Raw genomic sequence first — 23,683 nt, forward strand, 5'->3', positions numbered from 1 at the left:
CATTACTATAATTTAATCTGAAACAAAATCCCACAAAGTACTATAAAACATCTTACATTTTATATTATATATCTATTCTGTCATTTTCTTTATTTATTATTGCATTTACCTAAATTGCTGACTCATTTATTTTAATATCTGTCTCAATTAACACAGTTTGATCCTCATCAGCGATGACACAGAAATAACATTATGGTGAATCTATTCTTTTTGTTTTAATGTTCAATTCACATAGCTCCATTCTCAGCATTGACATAGTAAACACTTTACAATAATTTAATCTGAAACAAAATCCCAAAAAGTACTATATAAAATCTTACATTTGAAATTACAAATGTAATCTGTCAGCTTCTTTATTTGTATCGTATTTACCCAATGTGTTGACTTGTTTATTTTAATATTCATCTCAATTAACACAGTTTGATCCTCAGCGATAACACAGTAACCATAATATGGTGAATCTATTCCTTTCATTTTAATGTTCAATCCACATAGCTCCATCCTCAGTAGTGACATAGTAAACACATTACTATAATTTAATCTGAAATAAAATCCCAGAAAGTACTATAAAATATCTTACATTTTATATTATATATCTAATTTGTCAGCTTCTTTATTTATTATTGTATTTACCCAGTTTTTTCACTCATTTATTTTATTATCCGTCTCAATTAACATAGTTTGAATCTCAACGATGACACAATAACCACATTATGTTTAGTCTATTCCTTTATTTTAATTTTGAAAATCCGCATAGCTCCATCCTCAGCACAGTGACATAGTAAACACATTACTATAATTTAATCTGAAATAAAATCCCACAAAGTACCACAAAATATTTATATCTTACATTTTATATTATAAAATTTATTGTTATACTTATCTAAAATGTTCAGTCCTTTATATACTTTTAAAAATTATTTTTATGTACATTTTACAAATTTCGTCACTTTATTTATTCACTTATACCATCAGTATATCAGCTGTCAGTAAGATTAAAACTGTCACTTTATTTCTTTATATTACTTTATAACTTGCGGTATGTATATTGTATGTACGATACAATAATACTAACATTTGTCTTGGCTCACGGACCATGCATTATGTATTTTGAAATTAGTAATTAGAAATATCTATATTGCGGTCCCTCTACAGTCTCTACCCTCTGACGTATTTCCGCCGACCAGTAGTACAGTTGGGTGCAGAAATCTTGTGTCGGGCGAGGGGAAGTAGGAATCAGAGGGGTGAAGGGATTTCTAGGGAGTTTGTCGGTAGCTGTCAAATGGCGCGATTAACCCTCAATTTTGGATCGTAAACAAAAATAATACTTTCGGAAAACGATTACGAAAAAGAAGGAAGGATTTTAATACATAACAGAGAAGACAAAATATATCAGATGAATATAAAGTAATAACGAAAAATGAAAATTATTGTGAATTTATAAGGAAATATACTTTGTGGTTATTTTATTTCTGTTACAGGCTAAATCCTATTCTTCAAGAGTTTAAATCGCAGGAAAGAAATACTTAAAGACCAATGAATGAAAAAGGACTAATTTACAAAGCATTTCTGTGTGGCCCAGTAGTTTCAATAATTGTGACATAATGTTGTAATAGTGAATGTGTAAGCGATTACCGCGATTACTGTCTATACAAAGAAATTTTATTATAAAACAATAATGATGTATGATAATGTTTTGATTCCTATTATTACAAAATAAAGCTAGTTCAATTAAAATTTATTATTTTAATTTCTTCCTTATCCCCACAAATTCTATACGTACATAGTAATTACATATTCTTGTAGAACCTATCTTTAAGCTACTCTAACTAAATTGCAACTACTTTAAATCTGCAGGTCATAACTATTTACTTCAATAATTTGTATTATTCAATGTGAGATAAATTGTATAAAGTTTCTACTAATTTCTTATTCATTCGTCACATGCTTCCACATCTCGTATGACATTTATTTGCCTTGATTGCTCCTTCTTCTTCTAGATTTGAACACATATACCAATAATTCTCTAGATATTTTCAAATATGCTCAGATATGCTTATTCTGCTGTCTAATTGTTTCTATAATAATTAGGATGATTGGTAAACTATTGCTGTATTAAATTTGAAAAATGGACACTGGACTTATTGTACTTAAATATGTTTGGCACTTCATCCACATGATATCTTTTCCTTCCATTTGAGAGGATATTGTCGACCAATACGTTTATGTATACTGCTGAGTTCATCTTGTTTTTAGCTTCAAATTATATTTTCAAGCTATATATTTTGGATATCCATTCCCAATATGCAATACTTATTTTATTATTCCTATTTGTTCATGAAACTTATCTGTTAAAACCTTAATTTATCCAGTCGCCATGTATATCCTATCATTTTCAGATGATTGACATATCTTTCTATCAATCCTGACAACATTGTAATAAGAGTAATGAAATAAGAGTATTCTATATTCAAAATGTATATTCAAACACGTTGCTGGAAAACTACTTGAAGCTAAAAAATAAGATGAACTCAGTATTATACACATAACTTTTAAGGAACTTTATCTATTTAAGTATTATGAGAATATATTTCACAGAAGAGAGGCCCACTTTAAATAGCATCATTCAAATGCCCATTTTCCAAATTTAATAAGACAATGGTTTAACAATGATTCCAATATTTATAAAATTAATTACAAGTCAGCATTATCATCTTATCTGCGTGTATTTAAAAATGATAATAAAATTATTGTTATGTGTTGAAAACTAGAAGAAGAAGGAACAATCAAGACAAATAAATGTTATACGAGATGAGGAAGCATGTGACGGATCAATAAGAAATTAGCAGAAATTTTACACAATTTGTCTCACATTGAATAATAAAGATCATTGAAGTAAATAGTTATGACCTGCAGATTTAAAATAGTTGCAATTTAGTTAGAGTAGCTCAAAGATAGGTTCTACAAGAATATATAATTACTATGTACGTATAGAATTTGAGTGTGGTTAAGTTAGAAATTAAAATAATACATTTTATTTGAACTAGCTTTAATTTATAATAATAGGAATCAAAACATTATCATACATTATTATTATTTTGTAATAAAATTTCTTTGTATACACAGCAATCGCTTACATATTCACTATTATAACATTATGTCACAATTATTGAAATGGTTAGGCCACAGAGAAATGCTTCATAAATTAGTCCTTTTCATTCATTGTTGCTTAAGTATTTCTTTCCTGTGATTTAAACATTTAAACTCATGAAGAATAGGATTTAGCCTGTAACAGAAATAAAATAACCACAAAGTATATTTCCTTATAAATTCACAATAATTTTAACTTTTTGTTATTAATTTATACTCATCTGATATATTTTGTCTTCTCTGTTATGTATTAAAATCCTTCCTTCTTTTCCGCAATCGTTTTGCGAAAATATTATTTTTGTTTACGATCCAAAATTGAGGGTTAATCGCGCCATTTGACAGCTACGGACAAACTCCCTAGAAATCCCTTCGCCCCTCAGATTCCTACTTCCCCTCGCCTGACGCAAGATTTCTGCACCCAACTGTATCAGCAGCGACTATAGCGTAGTACCCAAAATAGTACTACGCTATAGGATATGTCGCTTTTGGGTACTACGGTACTACGATAGTACCGAAAGTACTACACTTGGCAACCTTGGTGTAGATTGGTGGGTAGAGGGTAAAATGCAAGCGAGCAGCATATGCCGACGGGAGTGAAGCAAGGTGGTGGGGGAAAATGGCTGGCCGCCATCTATGATTGTTGATATATATATTATATATAGCACATAATAACGTATATATATCATATATATATGTTATATTCTAGATTCCACAATCCCGTGAACCAAACCAAACCATTCCATTGTGGACTCAACAATCCCGTGACCGAAGACAAAACCATTCATTAACGTGCGATATCAGCGAAATCGTATTTGTTAAAATATCTTCGAAATAGACAGAACTAAACTGCGGGAGAAAAACGGAACGATGAAACAATTTAAACTTCCAAACCTTTTTCCTACTTTGATTCCGGTGTATGTGCATCCCAGTTGCCGCCAATTGTTAATTATTTATAATTATTTCATTTTCTGATCTGCAATTTGAAACATTCAAATGTAACAATGTACAGTATTTCATATTTAATCTTTAAAAATAAAAATAGAAAAATATACTTCACTTACTTTTACCTGCTGGCTCAACCATATTTCTTTAAAATTGTAGGATTTAGCAGTTTGAGAGTAACAAAGTAATAAAGCACGTAATGAACAATGGATTACCAGAAACATACCGGACCATGAACCACAAAGTTCCGTGATATTAATTTTGTCTTCAGTCACGGGATTGTGGAGTCCAAAATATAACATATATATATGTTATTATGTGCTATATTTATCAACAATCATAGATGGCGGCCAGCCATTTTACCCCCATCCCTCGGCTTCACATTTATAGAACGAAACAAGCCATATGCTCCCTCCAGGTACTTCGTACCTCCATGGTAAAATGCCATAATATTTTCCTATAGCAAATTTAAGGAACTTTGGGTGAGTAGTTTATATTATGCAGCACATGCCCTCTACCGTCTCATCAACTATAAAATAATATGATATAGTAATGTTCATCCTTCCTTAAACATTTATGTACTGTATGAGGTTAATTTGGAGATTATGAAATCATATATTTTTTCTTTCAGTTACAAAATGTTGACTGTATAATAGTTTTGAAATGCAAACTATTCTTATTTTTTATTGAAATTAAATAAAACTTATTCAGAAAACATACAAACACATTTTTATTATGCATGTCTACACAATTTAGTGGATACATTGACGTGTTTAATATTATCCTTTACTAAGGAGCGAACTCATAAATAGGTAAAACTTGTATGCATGTTTAAACAAATGTTTGTATTCCTTTTTTAGTGTTTCTTCGTCTTCAATAAAATAATTTTTTTTTCATAAATTACGTAATGCTTTACTATTATTTTTTATGATACCATATAATCGTTTACAAATTCCCCTTTTCATATTACACAATTTTAATGTTTTCTACACTAAAGCTGAAGATATTTTTGATGAAGAATAATAGTTATAGCCTTTCTAAACACTCGCCTTTGAAAACCTTATAATTTCAGCATCACTTATCTACACCCAGATTTTAACAGTCTAATCTCACTAGTGTTATAGCTGTTACTTATTGTATTTTAAAGTTGCTTTTTATATTCCTCTTTTTTATAATATGAAAAGTAATTAATACACTTTATTTTAATAAATATTTACACAGACGTGCCAAATCTCATTTTCCTCATTTTTAAAAATGGTCGGAGACGATTCTTGTAAATCTTATTGTGTTGTAAACGAACCTGATTTTGAAATTACTCCAGTACATCAGATTTTTTTTTAATTTTTAGCTTAAATAGTACAAAATGGCTTTTTTCGCCATTTTCATTATTTTACTTCAGAGAACGAATTTTGTTTAAATTCCACAATTAAACCATATAGTATTAGTAGACATGCTAGGCCGGTTCTGGCCCCCCCCCCACTCCTGTCCACTCGGCTGAGCCTGGTTGCGAGGTAGTGGGGGGAGCCAAGAAGTGCTAAGCGGTGGTGGTGGGGGAAATCGGAGGCTCCACGTGAGCTCGCAGCAAGTATGGGCGAGAGGGTTGCGAGGGTGCGGGAGGATACTTGCAGCATTTTGACATCACACCCCCACTCCTCTGACGTCAGGTCTCAGTTAGTAAAAGCAATTTCCTAGATGGTAAAACAGATTCTCCCTGCGTTTTTTTTTTGCTCGCGTAACCTTGAATCTTTGCAGCATGCTACTACCCCGTTGAACCCCCTTTACCCTAAATGTAGCTGAGTATGTTACTTTTTTCCATAGCTCAGCAATTTTTGAACTAATATATAATAGCATGCACAAACACACAATTGATTCAAAGCATACTTGGTGCAATGTACTGTTCCGTTTTCTCGGTTAAATAAATCCGAGGATAGGGGCCAGGGGACGCGTCAGTTTAACACAAATTTTTCGAAAGATCGTAATCAAAACGATGGTTCCTACATTCGTGGACTTTCAAGGGTTTCGATTGAAAGATAATTCTTTTATAGTGAAAGAGTTTGCAGTTTTGCGCGATAAAAAAGTGTTTCACATTTTATTTTCACCACCATTTCCATATTCTTGGTTAAATGAGGCAGAGATAAAACAAGCAAAGTAAGTGAAATTGTTTAATTAAAACAGAAGCTTTTTACTGTAATATTTTTATTTTTACTTCTAGCTGGTTATATTATAACCATCACGGCTTAAATTGGACAGATGGCTATTCACCGTATTATAGGTATAAAGATGTTATAAGGAAATATGTGATAAATGAAGAAGAACAACAAGAGATATTCGTGAAAGGACTAGAAAAAAGGAATTGGCTTAGTGGTATCTCTGATTATACAATAAGTAATGCAGATGAATGCGAGTGGGGAGATTTCAAATTGAAAGACAGCAAAGACAAGTTGGATCTTTCTATGTGCATGAATCATGAAGGTTTATGTGCATTGAAAAATGTTTATTTTATGAAATGTATGTATGAAAGAGAAATGTACAATAAATAAGAAACAAAATAAAATTACGTTTCAGTTATTTAAGCAGATTCCTACAACAGTCTTTTTGAAACGATTTTTAACACGTGTTTAAATTGAAGAATAAGCATATCGAGTTTCTACAGTAATTCTATTTTAAAACTAATTTTTACATACACACACATACACGCACACACACACACATACCAATTGATGACTAAGTATATTAAATTTCATCTCAATATGTGAATTATAAAAAGATGTATCATGGATGAAATGTTTCACTCATTCCACTATAATCGGACTCGAATCAATCTTCCTCTTCTCCCATTTTTCGCATCAATTTTACATTCTCAAAATGTATACCGAACTTCGAAAAAAGTTTAGCTTAATTAAAACTGAGCACGAGTACTCTACATGGGTACGTGAATGTCGTGACCGTATCCAGGAGCTGAGGAACGATAATCGGAATGCATCAGTGGGTACACGACAGAAACATTTTGCTGAAATCGCGAACATCAAGTGCCTTCTGCTTCGTGCATCAAAGGATAAAAGCTCCATTAAATTTGGTTCTGGTTCTCATAATGCGGGAGAACATATCTGGGAGGAGCTCGAATCAGCGTTTAATAGCCGAATATGTAGTGGTATGGTGATAAATAGTAGTTACATAGAACCACGCAGCTTTCTATTAGATGCAGAAGAAATTGTGTACACCCGTGTAAACCAAGTATTTGATAGTGTAAATAGTGTTAAGATAAACTGTGTATTTAATGGACAATTTGTTTCTAAGGACATTAGTGATGATAAGCATGTATGTACAAAGAATAGCGTATTGTATAAAACTGATAATTTTAAGGAATGGTATAGGCTAAATATTGTAGAGATTTTACTAAAAGAGTTGAGTGAGTTTCAAGAACGTGATAGTGGTTGGGCTCTGGAGAAAATTCTGAGTTTAATAGTTAATATTAATCATTACAATCCACTACATGCTGGATGCAGAATTGAGCTTCCAGCCGCTATTTTACATAAAAAAGCTGTGATAAACATAGACAATGAAGATAGCGCATGTTTCGCATGGGCTGTGACAGTGGCACTATTTCCAGCAATTCCACCTGCCAAATCCTACCGAATATCCTCCTATCCACATTATCGGTCTGTTTTAGATGTAGGAAGTATAACGTTTCCGACCACTCTAAAACAAATTCCGAAATTTGAGGTGGATAATGACATTTCAGTTAATGTCTTTACCATGGAGGAGGTAGAGGAGGAACATGATTGTAAAGCCAAAGTGAACATTGTACCGCTTCAGATAACAAAGATGAAACGTTCTAGGCATGTTAACCTCCTCCTCATTATGGATGACCAGGGAACTCCACACTTTCTTTGTATAAGAAATCTTCCAAGGTTGATAAGCAGCCAAATAAGTAAAAGAGAACACAGTGCTCATATTTGTGATCGGTAAGTAAGAATTATACTAGAGATATTAATATTTTATAAAAAAATACTAATAATATCAATAATTCATTTCAGCTGTTTACACTATTTCCGTACTGCAGATAAGCTACAGTCGCATGAGAGGGATTGTGTGCAGCTTAATGACAACCTGCACGTAATTCTACCAAGGAAAGCTGAAGACTGCTGGGTATCTTTTAAAAACCAGAAGAACAGTGAAAGAGTGCCGTTTGTCGTCTATGCAGACTTTGAATGTTTACTAGAGAAAATTAACAATAGTAGTAATAGTAGTAAAAATAGTTACGATTATCAGAAACATGTACCTTTTAGTGTAGGGTATTATTTAAAAAGTGCTCGCAATGCGTCACTCTCATGTTATAATTCACATCGAGGTGCTAATTGCATCGAATGGTTCGTATGCGAGCTCGAGAGCATTGCACGCATCGTCAGCGAAAAATTGAAGACTGTAATACCGATGAATACTCTTAGTGATGTTGAAATTTCGCGGCACTACAGTGAACCTAATTGTCACATTTGTGAAAAACCGTTTCTTCCAAATCAAGTGCGTATTCGCGATCATGATCACCTAACTGGTAGATATAGAGGACCGGCTCATAATAATTGCAACTTAAACTTTAAAGACTCGCATGTTATTCCCGTAATATTCCATAATTTATCCGGCTATGATTCACATTTTATTTTTGAGGCGATCGTGAATACGCTTGAGGGATCGGTAAATTTGCTGCCTGTAAATAAGGAAAAATACACTTCATTTAGTAAATATCTGCGAAAGTATAATATACAGCTAAGATTCATCGATTCGTTCAAATTTATGGCATCCAGTTTGGATAAATTGAGTTCATATCTGAATAGATCTCAGCTGAAAAATTTAGAGTCACAATTTTCGGAATTAAGTATTGAACAGTTCAGCCTGCTTACGAGAAAAGGTATTTTTCCTTACGATTATGTGGATAACATTACTCGCTTGGAAGAAACGGTTTTACCTGCACGAGAGTTGTTCTACAATAGACTGTCCGATAGCGATATCACGGAAGAAGCATATAATCATGCCAAAGAGGTATGGGCCAAATTCTCTGTGACAACACTCGGGGAGTACAGCGATCTTTATTTAAAGACCGATGTCCTATTGTTGGCCGATGTTTTCGAGAGTTTTCGCGATAGCTGCATGAAAAATTATAGTTTAGATCCTGCTCACTATTATACGCTTCCAGGCTTCACTTGGGACGCGATGCTCAAGCATACGGGAATCCGTCTGGAACTCTTCACCGATGTGGACATGTTGCTTTTTATTGAACGCGGTATACGCGGTGGTTTGAGCCAGTGCTCCCACCGCTATGAGAGGGCCAACAATCAGTACATGCGAAACTACGATCCGGCGGAACCGTCGAAATACTTGATGTATTACGACGTTAATAATCTATATGGATGGGCAATGTGTCAACCGTTGCCAACCCACGGTTTCCAATGGATCGATGACGCTGCCAATCTCGACATCCTTAATGTGTCCGAGGATTCGTCCGAAGGCTATATTTTGGAGGTGAACTTGGAATATCCACGCGAGCTTCACGACAAACACTCCGATCTACCATTCTGCCCGGTGCGTGAGAAGCCGCCAGGTTCACACCAGGAGAAACTGCTCGCAACCGTCGACGATAAGACGCGTTATGTGATACACTACCGTGCTCTACAGCAGTGTATACGTAACGGTATCGTCTTAAAACGCATTTATCGCGGTTTAAAGTTCCGGCAGTCCACCTGGCTGAAGGCGTATATCGAATTAAATACACGCTTGCGGACAGCCTCGAAAAACGATTTCGAGAAGAATCTCTTCAAGCTAATGAACAATGCAGTATTTGGTAAGACTATGGAAAATGTTAGGAATAGAGTTGACGTGAGGCTCGTAACCAAGTGGGAGGGAAGATACGGGGCGGAAGCGTTGATTTCCAAACCGAATTTTCACAGTCGTGCGATATTTAAAGAGAATTTGGTCGCTATTCAATTGTCGAAATTATCCGCGAAGTTTGATAAGCCCGTGTACGTAGGCATGAGCATTTTAGATATTTCAAAGACCTGTCTGTATGAATTCCATTACGATTATATGCTTCCTACATTCGGCAGTAAATGTAAAGCGATGTATACCGACACGGACAGTCTAGTGTACAGTATCGAGTGTGACGATGTTTACTCGGTCATGAAACGTGATCTGGTCAAATTCGACACCAGCGATTACCCTCCTGATAATCGGTACGGCTTACCTCGAGTCAATAAAAAAGTGCCTGGGTTAATGAAGGATGAGAACAATGGAAAGATCATGACCGAGTTCGTTGGACTGAGAGCGAAAATGTATACCTTTAAGGTGCAGGACTGTACGAAAATTACCAAAAAGGCTAAGGGGGTCAAAGGTTATGTTATCGATAGAAACATAACTTTTGACGACTACAAGGATTGTTTGGATAATTTCACCGTACAGTCCCGTAACCAAAATTTAATTCGTTCGAAATTGCACAAGGTGTTTTCCACTACTCAGCGAAAAATTGCTCTCAGTCCGTATGACGATAAACGTCACATAACACCCGGTTCTGTAGCGACTCTACCTTGGGGACATTATAGGTTAAAAGAGTAGATTTTAATAGCTGTATTTATTGTATTATATTATATTACATAAATTATTATTATTATTATTACAAAACATTATTCTTATTTATCCACGAATTATGCGTTTTATCCATTCCTAACCATTTTACAAATACCTTATTCCCTTTCTTACGCAATATCTTCTCTACCAAGTATACATCAGGATTAGCTGTTTTTAAAAGTTCATATTCATAAAATCCACCATGTATGTCTGTACCACGAGAATCTCTAAGTAGATACGTGGCAGGATTTGTCCTTTGCACTTTTGTAATTTGAAATATTTCAGTAGTCCAGTTCGGTGTGTAACCTTTAGCAAACGCATTTTTGTATTTACTGATTCGCACGAAATCACCAGCCTTGAACTTGGTACGTCCAACGATCTTAATGTTGCTATATACAGTAGCAAGCAGATGCTCAGCATGCTCAGGTTTCACGTCAACGGGTCGCATTCGTATAGTACGATGTCTTCGCGCGTTATAATCATCTACCAGCTGTTGCAGTATATTTCGCCATTTGTCACTACCGTCCAGTGTAAAACGTTTCCACATTTCGGTTTTTAAGGTTCGATTCCAACGCTCGACTATTGACGCTTTTAACGTGCTGTACGTGGAGTAATGATTTATTCCACGTTTTTTCATGAGCAGTTGAAACTCGTTGTTGTAAAATTCTTTACCATTATCAGTTTGCAAATTTTTGGGACATCTTCCACTCTTTAAAATTTTTCCCATAGCTGTGGTCACTTCCTTACCACTTTTTGTCTTAAGCGCTACTGCCCAACCATACTTCGATAAGGTATCAATCACTGTCAGAATATAGTGATGACCAGTATCAACATAATAACGCATATCAACAAGGTCAGCCTGCCAGAGATCATCGAAACCACGTATTATGACTTTTCGTCGTGGAAAATTTCTTCTCGCAGGGACATGTAACTCTTGCACCAGTTGTTTCTTTTCTTCACTCACGATTTTCCCTGATTCGCTTTTTACAACCTTTCCCCCATGCACATATAATTTCTGTTTCTTTTTTTCACTCATGATTCTTTTTCTTTCGAAAGCAATCGATTATCATGAGTATAAAATGTATGATGCATCCTAAACATTCACTTTTTGGATCCATCATTAATCTTGCTGTTTATTTGCAAAAGTTTTGCCTCAATCTCCTGTATTTTTTTATTTATTCTTTCTTCAATTTTCTCCTCCAATTTAGCTAAACTGTGTTGCAAGAACTTTATATTCACAGCACATGTATTATTATCAGAATCAATAGTTAAATTTACTATTTTTTTATTATTCAAATCCAGTGCTCTTTTAGTCACATTTATTGTACCAATATTAAATTCTTTCCTTACGTTAAAACCACTACCAAATTTGTTAATTGACATATTGACGTGTAGTACGCAACTGAAGAAAATGTTTATAAACTGTACCCTTTTATAGAATAAGATCCTCTTCACGCAACTCTTCTATTATTGACTGTATTTCATTATGGTGGTTTGTATGACCTGCGGTGGTTGATGCAATTAAAAGTCGCAATCGATCAACTAATTCATTAGGATCGTTCCAATGTATATAGTTTACAGACTCATCAGTAACACGCATAAATCCACTACCAGCTATCACTCGTTGTGATGGTACTTTATTGTAAATTAGTGGTTGAATAATTTTCTTATACTTTGGACCCTTATTCCCTTGAACCTGTTGGTAACTATCATTTGCTCTTTTATATGATTTAGTTTGTTCAAGGATTTGCTTATATATGATCTTGTCATCAATGGTGTAGAGCTTTCTATCAGGCTCTTTCATGAAGATTAATTCAAAAAGCCCTCTCGTACCAATATAGCGCTTTTTATCAATTAAAATATCACCTTCATGACTAATATCAAATGTACATCTTCCCATCACATATTGGTTCCTTTCATCTAATGTAACTCCAAAACCGTGATCGATTTCATCTTTATTACCGAAAAGGAGCAAATGCATATAATGACGTGCAATAGGTGGAAATGATCTCCAATCTATGGAATGATTTATTTGTTTTTTGAGCAATCCTAAGGTTTCCTGTCTTGATGTTGAATGTGATGATGATGTAGACTCTTGTCCTGGCTCTGAATGTAATGATGCAGATTCTTGTCCAGGCTCTGAATGTAATGATGTAGATTCTGGCATTGATTTCATTGGTAATATTGATTTATCAAAAGTAGATTTTTCATCATTATCATCATAGATCATCAATGATTTATTTGTAAGAGTACCGTCATTGTTATGCAATTTCTTTTTTTTCTTGATAATATACTCATTGGGGGTTGAAGTATGATAACGTTTCCGCTTCTTGTCATGATTTAGATCAATGTTTAAGTCATAAGATTCTTCATTGCTATTATCTGTTTGCATAACTAGTTTTTTCAGTGGATCAACTATTGGTTTAAAAGTTTCATTCAATCTACTTTCCACCATTGATCTTTCCGATTTCAGTGCGCGATGTTTTTCACGAATCACCTCACTCGTTTCAGCAATCTTCTTAAGTAGTGACTTTTCATCCATTTTTTTATAAACTTTTAATTGTTTAAGCAGTCAATGTGCTAGTTCAATCGATCTTTAAAGCTGTTCAATCAACTAGTTTAGCAGTTCGACCGACAGGTTCAGCGATTCAACCGACCGGTTTAGCGGTTCGACCGACCGGTTCAACGGTCCACCTGACCGGTTTAGCGGTTCAACCGATCTGTTTAGCGGTTCAACTGACCTGTTTAGCGGTTCAACCGACCTGTTTAGCGGTCCAATCGAGCTGTTCAGCGGTTCGATTGACCGGTTTAGCGGTTCGACCGACCGGTTCAGCGGTTCAATCGAGCTGTTTAGCGGTTCAACCGACCTGTTTAGCGGTTCAATTGAGCTGTTCAGCGGTTCAACCGACCTGTTTAGCGGTTCAATCGAGCTGTTCAGCGGTTCGATTGACCGGTTTAGCGGTTCGACCGACCGGTTCAGCGGTTCAATCGAGCTGTTTAGCGGTTCAACCGACCTGTTTAGCGGTTCAACCGACCGGTACAGCGGTTCAACCGACCTGTTCAGCGGTTCAACCGACCTGTTCAGCTGTTCGACCGACCGGTTCAGCGGTTCAAATGACCGGTTCAGCGGTTCACCTGACCGGTTCAGCGGTTCGACCGACCGGTTCAGCGGTTCAACCGACCTGTTCAGCTGTTCGATCGACCGGTTCAGCGGTTCAAATGACCGGTTCAGCGGTTCACCTGACCGGTTCAGCGGTTCGACCGACCGGTTCAGCGGTTCGTCTGACCGGTTCAGCGGTTCGACCGACCGGTTCAGCGGTTCAAATGACCGGTTCAGCGGTTCGACCAACCGGTTCAGCTGTTCAATCGACCAGTTCAGCGGTTTAATCGACCGGTTTAGCGGTTCGACCAACCTGTTTAGCGATTCAATTAACCCGTTTATCTCTATAACTGATTTGCTTAATAATGTATTTACACTGTTCAATGCTCTACGTTAGACTAACACTTTTCAGCACTGATATGATGCTTTATGCTATTCGATGGTTGCATATTCATCGAAACCCTTCCGATATCGACCATTTTGCATACCACTGTCCTTATCAATTACTAAAAATCCATAATCTTCCTGCCAACACTTTGAACACAATTCGCAAAATTTTTCAAATGTCATATCAGTGTTTACATGATCTTTGTAAACATGCTTCAAGTTAGTCCCATCCTGCTTAAAAATGATTATCATATTTGCATTGTCACGAATCAGATGTTTTGGGATCTTGGCATAGGTCTGACAAAGATAGAAGCAATCGATGCTCGAGTGCCGACCCATTGAAAAGTAGTCTCTTATATTGTCCTGCTTATCGCTTGCCACATCATCAAATATAAAGATTGAATTTGGTAATGCATCTGTCACACTTATAACCTCACTATTATTTGAAAATTGATGATAACCAATTCCCTCCATATCTGTCAATAGCTGTTCCAAGTAACGGTACTTCGGTTGCTGTAACGATTTCGAGTAAACGTACAGGTTGTCAAATCTTACACCGTGAGGACTCTCAATAAGACTTAGCAATACGTTTGTTTTCCCACAATTTGAGGGTCCGCAAACTATACAGCGTATAGTTGACGGTAGCAAAGTTCCATGACGTTTCATATCACTAACGGTGGCAGTGTGATAATTGGTATTAGAGATATTGATACTTAATGGCTGCTTTACGAAATGCATTCTCGAACGACTGTGAGGTTAAATCTTAATTGCACGAGCTATTTATAGGCATGAAATCAGAGAATTGAATCAGTTTTCATTATGCCTGCATTTGTGTTGGATGTTACAAGTTTGGAGGAGTTAAGCAGTGATGAATTGGAATACGTACCGAAAATTGTACTTTTAAAGTACTTTTCACACAGTATTGACAGATATTGGAATAAATTACCCAAGCATATTCGTGCAGATCCTGAGGTTCAAAAATATCGCTATTGTTTACAACATTTCAATCTACCTAATACTACTCATGCGGATGGACTACCACCGTTGATAAAAGATTGTTATACATGTCGTGCGTTGGATGTGGATCATTTCTCAATAAAACAATAAACAAACTACCGATTGAGCTTCATTTACCGGGATACAATTACTGTGGACCAGGAACTCGACTTCAAGAACGATTAGCACGCGGTGATCGAGGTGTGAACCAGCTGGACGAAGCCTGTCTGGAACACGATATCGCATATTCGCAATACAAAGACCTATCGCAGCGTCATCAAGCTGATAAAGTGCTCGCAAAACGTGCACGTAGACGTATCACAGCTGGTGACGCAACCTTGGGTGAGCGTGCTGCAGCAACAGCTGTCTGGGCGTCTATGAACGCAAAGCGTAAACTTGGTTTAGGATTACAAACAGATATGGTGAGGAAAGCAGCAGTGAGAAAAACTGGAAATAGTGCTGTAAAAAAACGTAAAATTCGAGTGCCTAAAAAACGGGGCGGCTTGTTGCCTCTGCTCCCACTGCTAGGTGCGGTTGGAGCACTAGCAGGTGGAGCATCAGGTATAGCGAAAGCTGTAAACGATGCCAAAGCTGCGAAAAAACAGTTGGAAGAAATGCAGCGTCACAATCGTATGATAGAAGCAACTGCAAGAGACGGACGGGGGCTGTATCTCGCACCGTACAAACGAAGCGGAGGAGGCGTAGCAAAAAAATCAATGTCAAAGAAGCGAACAAAAAAGTAACTGTACACGGTCTACCAAGATCTGGTGCTACAAGTAATATTCAATTATCTCACGTATGTCATGATATGCCAAATTTCCGTGGAGTCTTTATGCGTACAAGTCTACCACGAAACGGTCCATGGTCTAATGAATGTGCAATCGTTAACCTTGACGATTCTAATGGTCCAGGCACTCACTGGGTTGCCTACGTTAAATGCAATAATCTTGTAAAATATTTCGATTCTTTCGGTAATCTGAAACCACCGACTGAACTTGTTCGGTACTTCGGTCCGCTTAGTACAATTTATTACAATCATGACCAATATCAGTCGTATGATACGAGCATTTGTGGTCAGTTGTGTGTTAAATTTCTAAGAGAACAGACAAAATGTCTTTAACATTTACGCTATCAGGACACGGTCATGTGTTGGAATCAAATTTTTTCCCTCCGATTAATCTAGACGACGGTCACTATGAACTGGGGCTCGTAGATTTTCAAAGTTTCTACTCGATCGCCAATGTAGATGAGACGAATAATAATTTTTACTTTGGTAAAAATAAACTAATAACCATACCTACAGGCTGTTATGAGTTGAGTGCGATAAATGAATACTTGCGTATGCGGATGGAGTTACCTTATGATGATAATGTTATTATTCTGCGCGCCAACAATAACACACTGAAAAGTGAAATAATGTGTAAATATTCTATTGATTTTACAAAAATTAATAATATTGGTTCTCTGCTAGGATTTTCGTCAGACCGCGTAATCCTACCAAACACTTGGGCTGAATCAGACGAGCCTGTGAACATTTTAAAAGTAAATATTCTACGTATCGAATGTAACATTACCGCTGGTGCATATACGAACGGTAGACCACGACATGTCATCCACGAATTTTTCCCAAGCGTTCCACCAGGCTATAAAATCTCGGAAACACCGAAGAACGTCATTTACTTGCCAGTCATTGCAAGGGTAATCGATCGTCTCACATTACGTATTCTCGATCAAGACAATCGTCCTGTAAATTTTGGAAAGGAGGAAATCACCATACGATTACACATTAGAAGATGTTGATTTATAAGAATACCGACGATTATAAACCAACATTACTCGATGAACCAATCAGTCAATTAGCTGCATCAGAGCTGAATACATCAGTTCAGAGTGAAATAGGGAAAAACGTGATCGGTGACAAAAAAGTTTTGACAAGAAAAAATATAAATTTTTTACACTCATTGGGTCTGACTGTGAAGAAAAGAAATAATGGATCCATTGAACGTTACCGCACAGCCTGCGTACGACAACCGCATCACTAAATTGGAAATACATGCTTACAATCCGTATGCGAATGCATCATTGGGAAATAGCGATGAAATTCGTATCCCAATACAACAGCAAGATTTGATTCTTTTGCCCAGTGGTAGTTACCTCTACATAGAGGGGAAGCTGATTGAAGGTACTCGTGCTGCTACTACACCTTTGACGGATAAAGTTATGCTCGACGCTAATTCCATGGCATTTCTGTTTGATGAAATTCGTTATGAATTGAACGGTATTGAGATTGATCGGTGCAAAAACGTTGGTATCACCACCAGTATGAAGAATCTCGTATCTTTAAGCAGTGAAGAGAGTATGAGTCTACGTCATTCTGGCTGGTTCGTTGCCACTCAAGAGCGTGAAAATGTTGCTGACACATTCAGCTTTTGCGTACCCCTGCATATGCTGTTGGGATTCTGCGAAGATTACAAACGTGTCGTTATCAATGCACGCCATGAGCTCGTTCTGATACGAGCGCGTAATGATATAAATTCAATATTTTCTTCGAATCAGTTTACCGATTCTGGGATTGAACTGCATCGAGTGCAATGGAGAATGCCTCACGTAACTTTAAATGAATTTACCAAACTACAATTTCTACGCATTATCGAGCAGAATAAAAATCTCACCATGGCTTTTCGTTCCTGGGAGCTCTACGAATATCCCCTTTTACCACAAACACAGCGACATACATGGGCTGTTAAAGCAGCTACACAATTGGAGAAGCCTCGATACGTGATACTGGCGTTTAGAAAGAATAAGAAGAACGATCAATATTCGAATGTACTTAAATTTAGCGATTGCGATGTACGTGATGTTAAAGTCTATTTAAATTCTGAATTTTATCCGTACGATCGTCTCGATACTGATTTCACGAAATCTCGCTACTCCGTACTCTATGATATGTATGTAAAATTTTTCCACTCATATTATGCTGGTGAAAAACTGTCGAAACCAATGCTCGATTACCTAAACTTCTTGCAATACGGTCCGCTCTTTGTAATTGATTGTTCACATCAGAACGAGTCAGTGAAAACCGGCACGGTCGATGTTAAGATTGAAATCGAGTGTTGGAAAAATATTCCGAGTAATACTACAGCCTATTGTTTAATTATACATGATAAAATTATAGACTATAATCCGCTTACGAATATTGTTAGAAATGTAAGTTAGATATGTAAGGTTAGAAAAAAAAATAAAGCACTTTTTAATAAATATATATAAAGCATTTTATTCACTCATTTATTATGCAAAACACTTATTGTTTAATCTTAAATTCTAAATTATTATAATTCCCGCCTAAGTATTTCATGATTAAAATATTTTGTGATGCTGCATTTATCAGCTCCGTAAACTGATCCTGCGATTCGAGTAAGGCAACCATCCGGGCAGGGAGATAAAACCAATCCTCCGTTGATAGTTTCGCTATTATCCTCATTCCATATTTAGTCTTTATTTTCATCATTTCAATTATTTCATATTCTTTATTTTCCTCGAGACTGTTTAATTTAACAAATGTCTTCTCAGGGATGAAAGCGAATGCATTAACTCCAGTTAAAAATGCCATTTTATGTAGACCCTATATTAGAGAAAACTATTATTATTATTATTATTGAAAAATTAAAACAATATTTGAATAATATATTCCTACCTTTCTTTAGCAATTGAGACTGAGGTATAAACTGATCTGAGTTTTCTTACTGGTTGTGGTTGATGCACTAACTAAAGTACTGATCGGAAGATTCTTGCTGGTTGTGCGGTCGATGCACTAGCTAAAGTTTGAACAGATTGAAGCTGGTTCAGTATTATTCGAATCCATTTATATAGAAAAAATTGTTGATGGAGGGGGTAAAATTCATTGATGGAAGGGGTAAATAATTTTTTGTTGAAAACGTGTGCAGATTTTTAACATGTCATTAACACTGATTAGTAAGATGATATACTGCTGATTAATCAAATTATGATTCTATTAAAAGAATATGCATGAATCATTCAAGCACATTTTGATGATCTTCAATGTGTTAGCGATCAACATATTTGTAAAGATCTATCATCTGGATAAAATATATATTAAAATTTCGTAAAAAAATATGATCTCGCTGAAGATCTCAATTTCACCCCCCACACGTATGACATATCGTTATACGGTAAGGTCCAGCGTGGAGCGTCTAAGAGGTACTTAATTTTCATCACGTGCTGATATTTAATACGACAAAGATATTTGTATATCTGAAGCACGCTTCTCTCTCGCTGAAATTTGATGCATCAAAAGTATTTGTACATCCAAAACATACATCGTTCATACAAATCTTTCTAATATGTATTATATTTAAGAATTAAACGACCTAGGCTTATTAATAAAATCATTCTTCTATTAAAAGCATGCGTATGATTGTATATCTGAAGCATCAAAAGTATTTGCACATCCGAAACATACATCGTTCATACAAATCTTTCTAATATATATCATATTTAAGAATTAAACGACATAGGCTTATTAATAAAATTATTCTTCTTCTTTTATTAAAAGCATGTGTATGTGTTATACCTTAAACGTTTCTGCCTTGAAACTCTATTACGTTGATTCTCACGATGATTTTGGTTTCATCGCTTAGCAAGATGATGATATGTGTTTGCTTATCTAAAGTAGGGTGTAATTCCATCAAACGAAATAAAATATGAATGATAAGTACACACACCTCCAACGTTTCTGTTGAAAGGGTGTCTTTTATTAAGGTAGTTGGTGGTGGAAATGTTTTAAATACTTGAGTAGCTCTAAACAGTTCATTAGATTTTTGTTTCATCCTCTGTTTTAACAGTTTAAAGTAAAGGAGACATTTTGAAGAAAAACTATTTCAATGGTTAATATTAAAGTTATATACAATTGTAGTGACAATATATTAAATGAAATTGAAAGGGATATGAACTTATTATTTGAATTACTATTTCAAATTAATACAAATATGCAACGTTGTGAGGAAATTATAAGTGATGATTGTAGCGAGGAATATATTGATGTTATTGAAATAATCGACGGTGAGAACGAGACAATGATTGAAGATGAAGTAACTGAAGTATTGACCGCAGATGATTCTGATGATGTTAATACTGTAATTCAAATAATTGACAGTGATAATAGTGATGATATTGAGCACAATTTTTCGATTTTTGCAAATAATAAAGTTACTGGAATAATCAACAGAGAGAATGACATGATAATTGAAGATGAAGTAAACGAAGTATTCAATGTAGATGATTCTAATGATGCTAATACTGTAATTGAAATAATTGACAGTGATAATAGTGATAATAGTGATGATTGTAGCGAGGAATGTATTGATGTTATTGAAATGATCAACGGTGAGAACGAGACAATGGTTGAAGATAAAGTAACTGAAGTATTGACCGCAGATGATTTTGATGATGCTAATACTGTAATTCAAATAATTAACAGTGATAATAGTGATGATATTGAGGACAATTTTTCGATTTATGAAAATAATAAAGTTACTGGAATAATCGACAGCGAGAATGACATGATAATTGAAGATGAAGTAAACGAAGTATTCAATGTAGATGATTCTGATGATGCTGATACTGTAATTGAAATAATTGACAGTGATAATAGTGATGATATTGAGGACAATTTCTCGATTTTTGAAAATAATAAAGTTACTGGAATAATCGACAGCGAGAATGTCATGATAACTGAAGATGAAGTAAACGAATAGGTGTATATTTATAGCATTCTAGCCTTTACGTAGTAATATTGAATGCATATGAAGATTGTATGTACTTTTCAGTTAACACTGACATCTGTCAAGAACGCTTTAAAAAGGTCTTATAGCAGGAATTACTATCTCATAGTTACGAAGTTTCGAATTAAAAATATCATTTTAAAATAGAGTAGTCTTTTTAAAAAAAGCATGTTATATGTGTGAACCAGCAGCTTTATTACCGTGGCTTCAAGCACTGAAAGGAGAAGATTGGGTCAAGAAAAACGAGATGTAATTGTTGAACTATTATCTTCTGAAAATATATAACTTAAAAAAATGTAACATTGTACATTTATATTATCAACATTTTAATCAATGTATATTTCAATAATACCATTTTATAATTAACTGTTATTACAATAAAAACATATATAATAAGGTTTATTTTTGTTTTGTTGATTTATAAAATTGTGTTTGTGCATGCTATTATATATTAGTTCAAAAATTGCTGAGCTATGGAAAAAAGTAACATACTCAGCTACATTTAGGGTAAAGGGGGTTCAACGGGGTAGTAGCATGCTGCAAAGATTCAAGGTTACGCGAGCAAAAAAAAAACGCAGGGAGAATCTGTTTTACCATCTAGGAAATTGCTTTTACTAACTGAGACCTGACGTCAGAGGAGTGGGGGTGTGATGTCAAAATGCTGCAAGTATCCTCCCGCACCCCCGCAACCCTCTCGCCCATACTTGCTGCGAGCTCACGTGGAGCCTCCGATTTCCCCCACCACCACCGCTTAGCACTTCTTGGCTCCCCCCACTACCTCGCAACCAGGCTCAGCCGAGTGGACAGGAGTGGGGGGGGGGGGGGGGCCAGAACCGGCCTAGCATGTCTACTAGTATTATTCGTTAGCTTTAAAATCCATTTTCAAAACTTATTATACTAGCAGGATGCGATGCAATAGTGGTAATTTACAAAAAGAAAATTTGTTCTCTAAAATAAAAATCATAAACTGAGGAAAACAGCCGTTTTTCAGCCATTTAACTGATATTTCAAAACACCTGATGTGATAGAGAAATTTCAAAGCCACATTCATATTCAGTAAAAAAATGGAAGAATTGCCCCCCCCCCCCTCCTTCCCGTCCATTCTTGAAACTGAGAAAATTGAATTTTCCAGGTCTGTGTTATTGTTGAAGATATAAAGTCGTAGCAAACTATACATATTACTATAATAGCATAGATACCACACATGCTACCATAGGAGTTGTTGAATTGTTCTCATCTTTTCACACCGTTCAGAAAATACTTGTGAAATTTCCTTTATGGCTGCTGGTAAAAATTCCTCCATTTCCTTATCTCATTCTTGTATGACAATTCCAAATATTTTCTTCTTTTATATATAAGTTGAACTTCCTGTAATCATTAAACACGGTATGAGGATCTTAATTGCAGCTTCGAAACTCGACATATAATAATAATATGAAAAATACATTAGAATATTACAAATAATATCAAATCAACAGACCTATTAAAGACACTATCTCAACTAGACCTAAGACTGTATGATGAAATTTTTCTAATTAAATAGTCAAGAGTACTTTCGATATGTAAAGTATTAGTGTTAATCAAGCATATAAACACAATATATAACATGCTATTGTTAGACAATATGTCAAAAATTACTAAGTTGATCTTTCACTCTTTGTCGAAGGGTATGGAAATTATTCTGTGGGAGATTTCCATTCTATGTAAACTTCAGATCAATAAAAAATTGAAGATGGCTTACAATAAATAAATGATTAAATCTGTAAAATAAACAAAATACATCCACAAAGCATACAAAAGATTTATTCTTGAATATGCACTTATTATATACAAAAGATATACTTATCTAAAAGTATTTTTGTTATATTCTTTGTGCATATGCCATATGGCATCAATATGTATAGTGAATGACAGGCCATTTCTCTTTGGTTTTCTTACAGAGATGGTTATTATACTTTTAATTCTTTTATGCCTCAAACTTTCTATATTACTTATTATAATCTTTTAATTTCAGCTGTAAGTATCAATGCACACACATTTACATGAAAACATTTTTGGATTACTTGTGTTCGTAAGTTTCTTCTACTCGCACGCATGCGCACAAAATACATTATAATATAGTCTACTCATCGAAAGCTCCATCCCTAGAAAGTAACTATAAAATTTTATGGCACTTTACCCTCTACCGATTGGTGTAGATAATAGTAGGCGAGTTCTGAAATTGGTTCTACTCACTTGGTCGAAGCTTTCCCTAGAATTCCCTATTAGCTCGGTCTAGTAATTCTGTGTTCGGACCAACTAGGACCAAGCGAATAGAGGTGAGTGAGCTAAGAATCCTAATGCAAATTGCCTAACAGGGCAAATGTGCAGGCTATAATCCATTTCCTTGACTGATACCACTGATATTTTACCAATCTTTAGAGAATCGTAATAGGATGATTAACTTATAAATAAATTAGAAACGTTATTAATATTCAAAATTTTAAATGGTCCCTGTTCTTGTATTTCAAAATCCCACTTTGTCAAAATTCAGTAAAGGGGACAGGCTTTTGGAAGGGGTATGATAAAAAAGAGTAAGCTCACTCACCTCTATTCGCTTGATCCTAGTTGGTCCGAACACAGAATTACTAGACCGAGCTAATAGGGAATTCTAGGGAAAGCTTCGACCAAGTGAGTAGAGCCAATTTCCGAA

At 35.4% G+C, this 23,683-nt stretch overlaps 2 protein-coding genes across 2 annotated transcripts; both read left to right on the forward strand.

Moving 5' to 3' along the window:
• The first annotated feature begins 10,067 nt into the window (after positions 1-10,067).
• Positions 10,068-10,695, forward strand: LOC136784146 (uncharacterized). The gene has a single exon (XM_066744662.1). It carries the CDS (start codon positions 10,117-10,119, stop codon positions 10,693-10,695), a length of 579 nt encoding a protein of 192 aa, XP_066600759.1. The 5' UTR covers positions 10,068-10,116.
• A 9,501-nt stretch (positions 10,696-20,196) lies between these two features.
• Positions 20,197-20,964, forward strand: LOC136784147 (coiled-coil domain-containing protein 1-like). The gene has a single exon (XM_066744663.1). It carries the CDS (start codon positions 20,197-20,199, stop codon positions 20,962-20,964), a length of 768 nt encoding a protein of 255 aa, XP_066600760.1.
• The last annotated feature ends 2,719 nt before the right edge of the window (positions 20,965-23,683 follow it).

This window comes from Prorops nasuta, unplaced genomic scaffold (genome assembly GCF_024137725.1).
Source record: "Prorops nasuta isolate Cenicafe-Biocafe unplaced genomic scaffold, Cenicafe_Pnas_1.2 PNAS00048, whole genome shotgun sequence".
In the NCBI taxonomy this organism is placed as follows: Eukaryota; Metazoa; Arthropoda; class Insecta; order Hymenoptera; family Bethylidae; genus Prorops; species Prorops nasuta.

Bases quoted from the DNA above. Each gene is read 5' to 3' on its own strand.
- LOC136784146 (XM_066744662.1), top strand. From the start codon at position 10,117: ATGAGCATTTTAGATATTTCAAAGACCTGTCTGTATGAATTCCATTAC.
- LOC136784147 (XM_066744663.1), top strand. From the start codon at position 20,197: ATGCAACGTTGTGAGGAAATTATAAGTGATGATTGTAGCGAGGAATAT.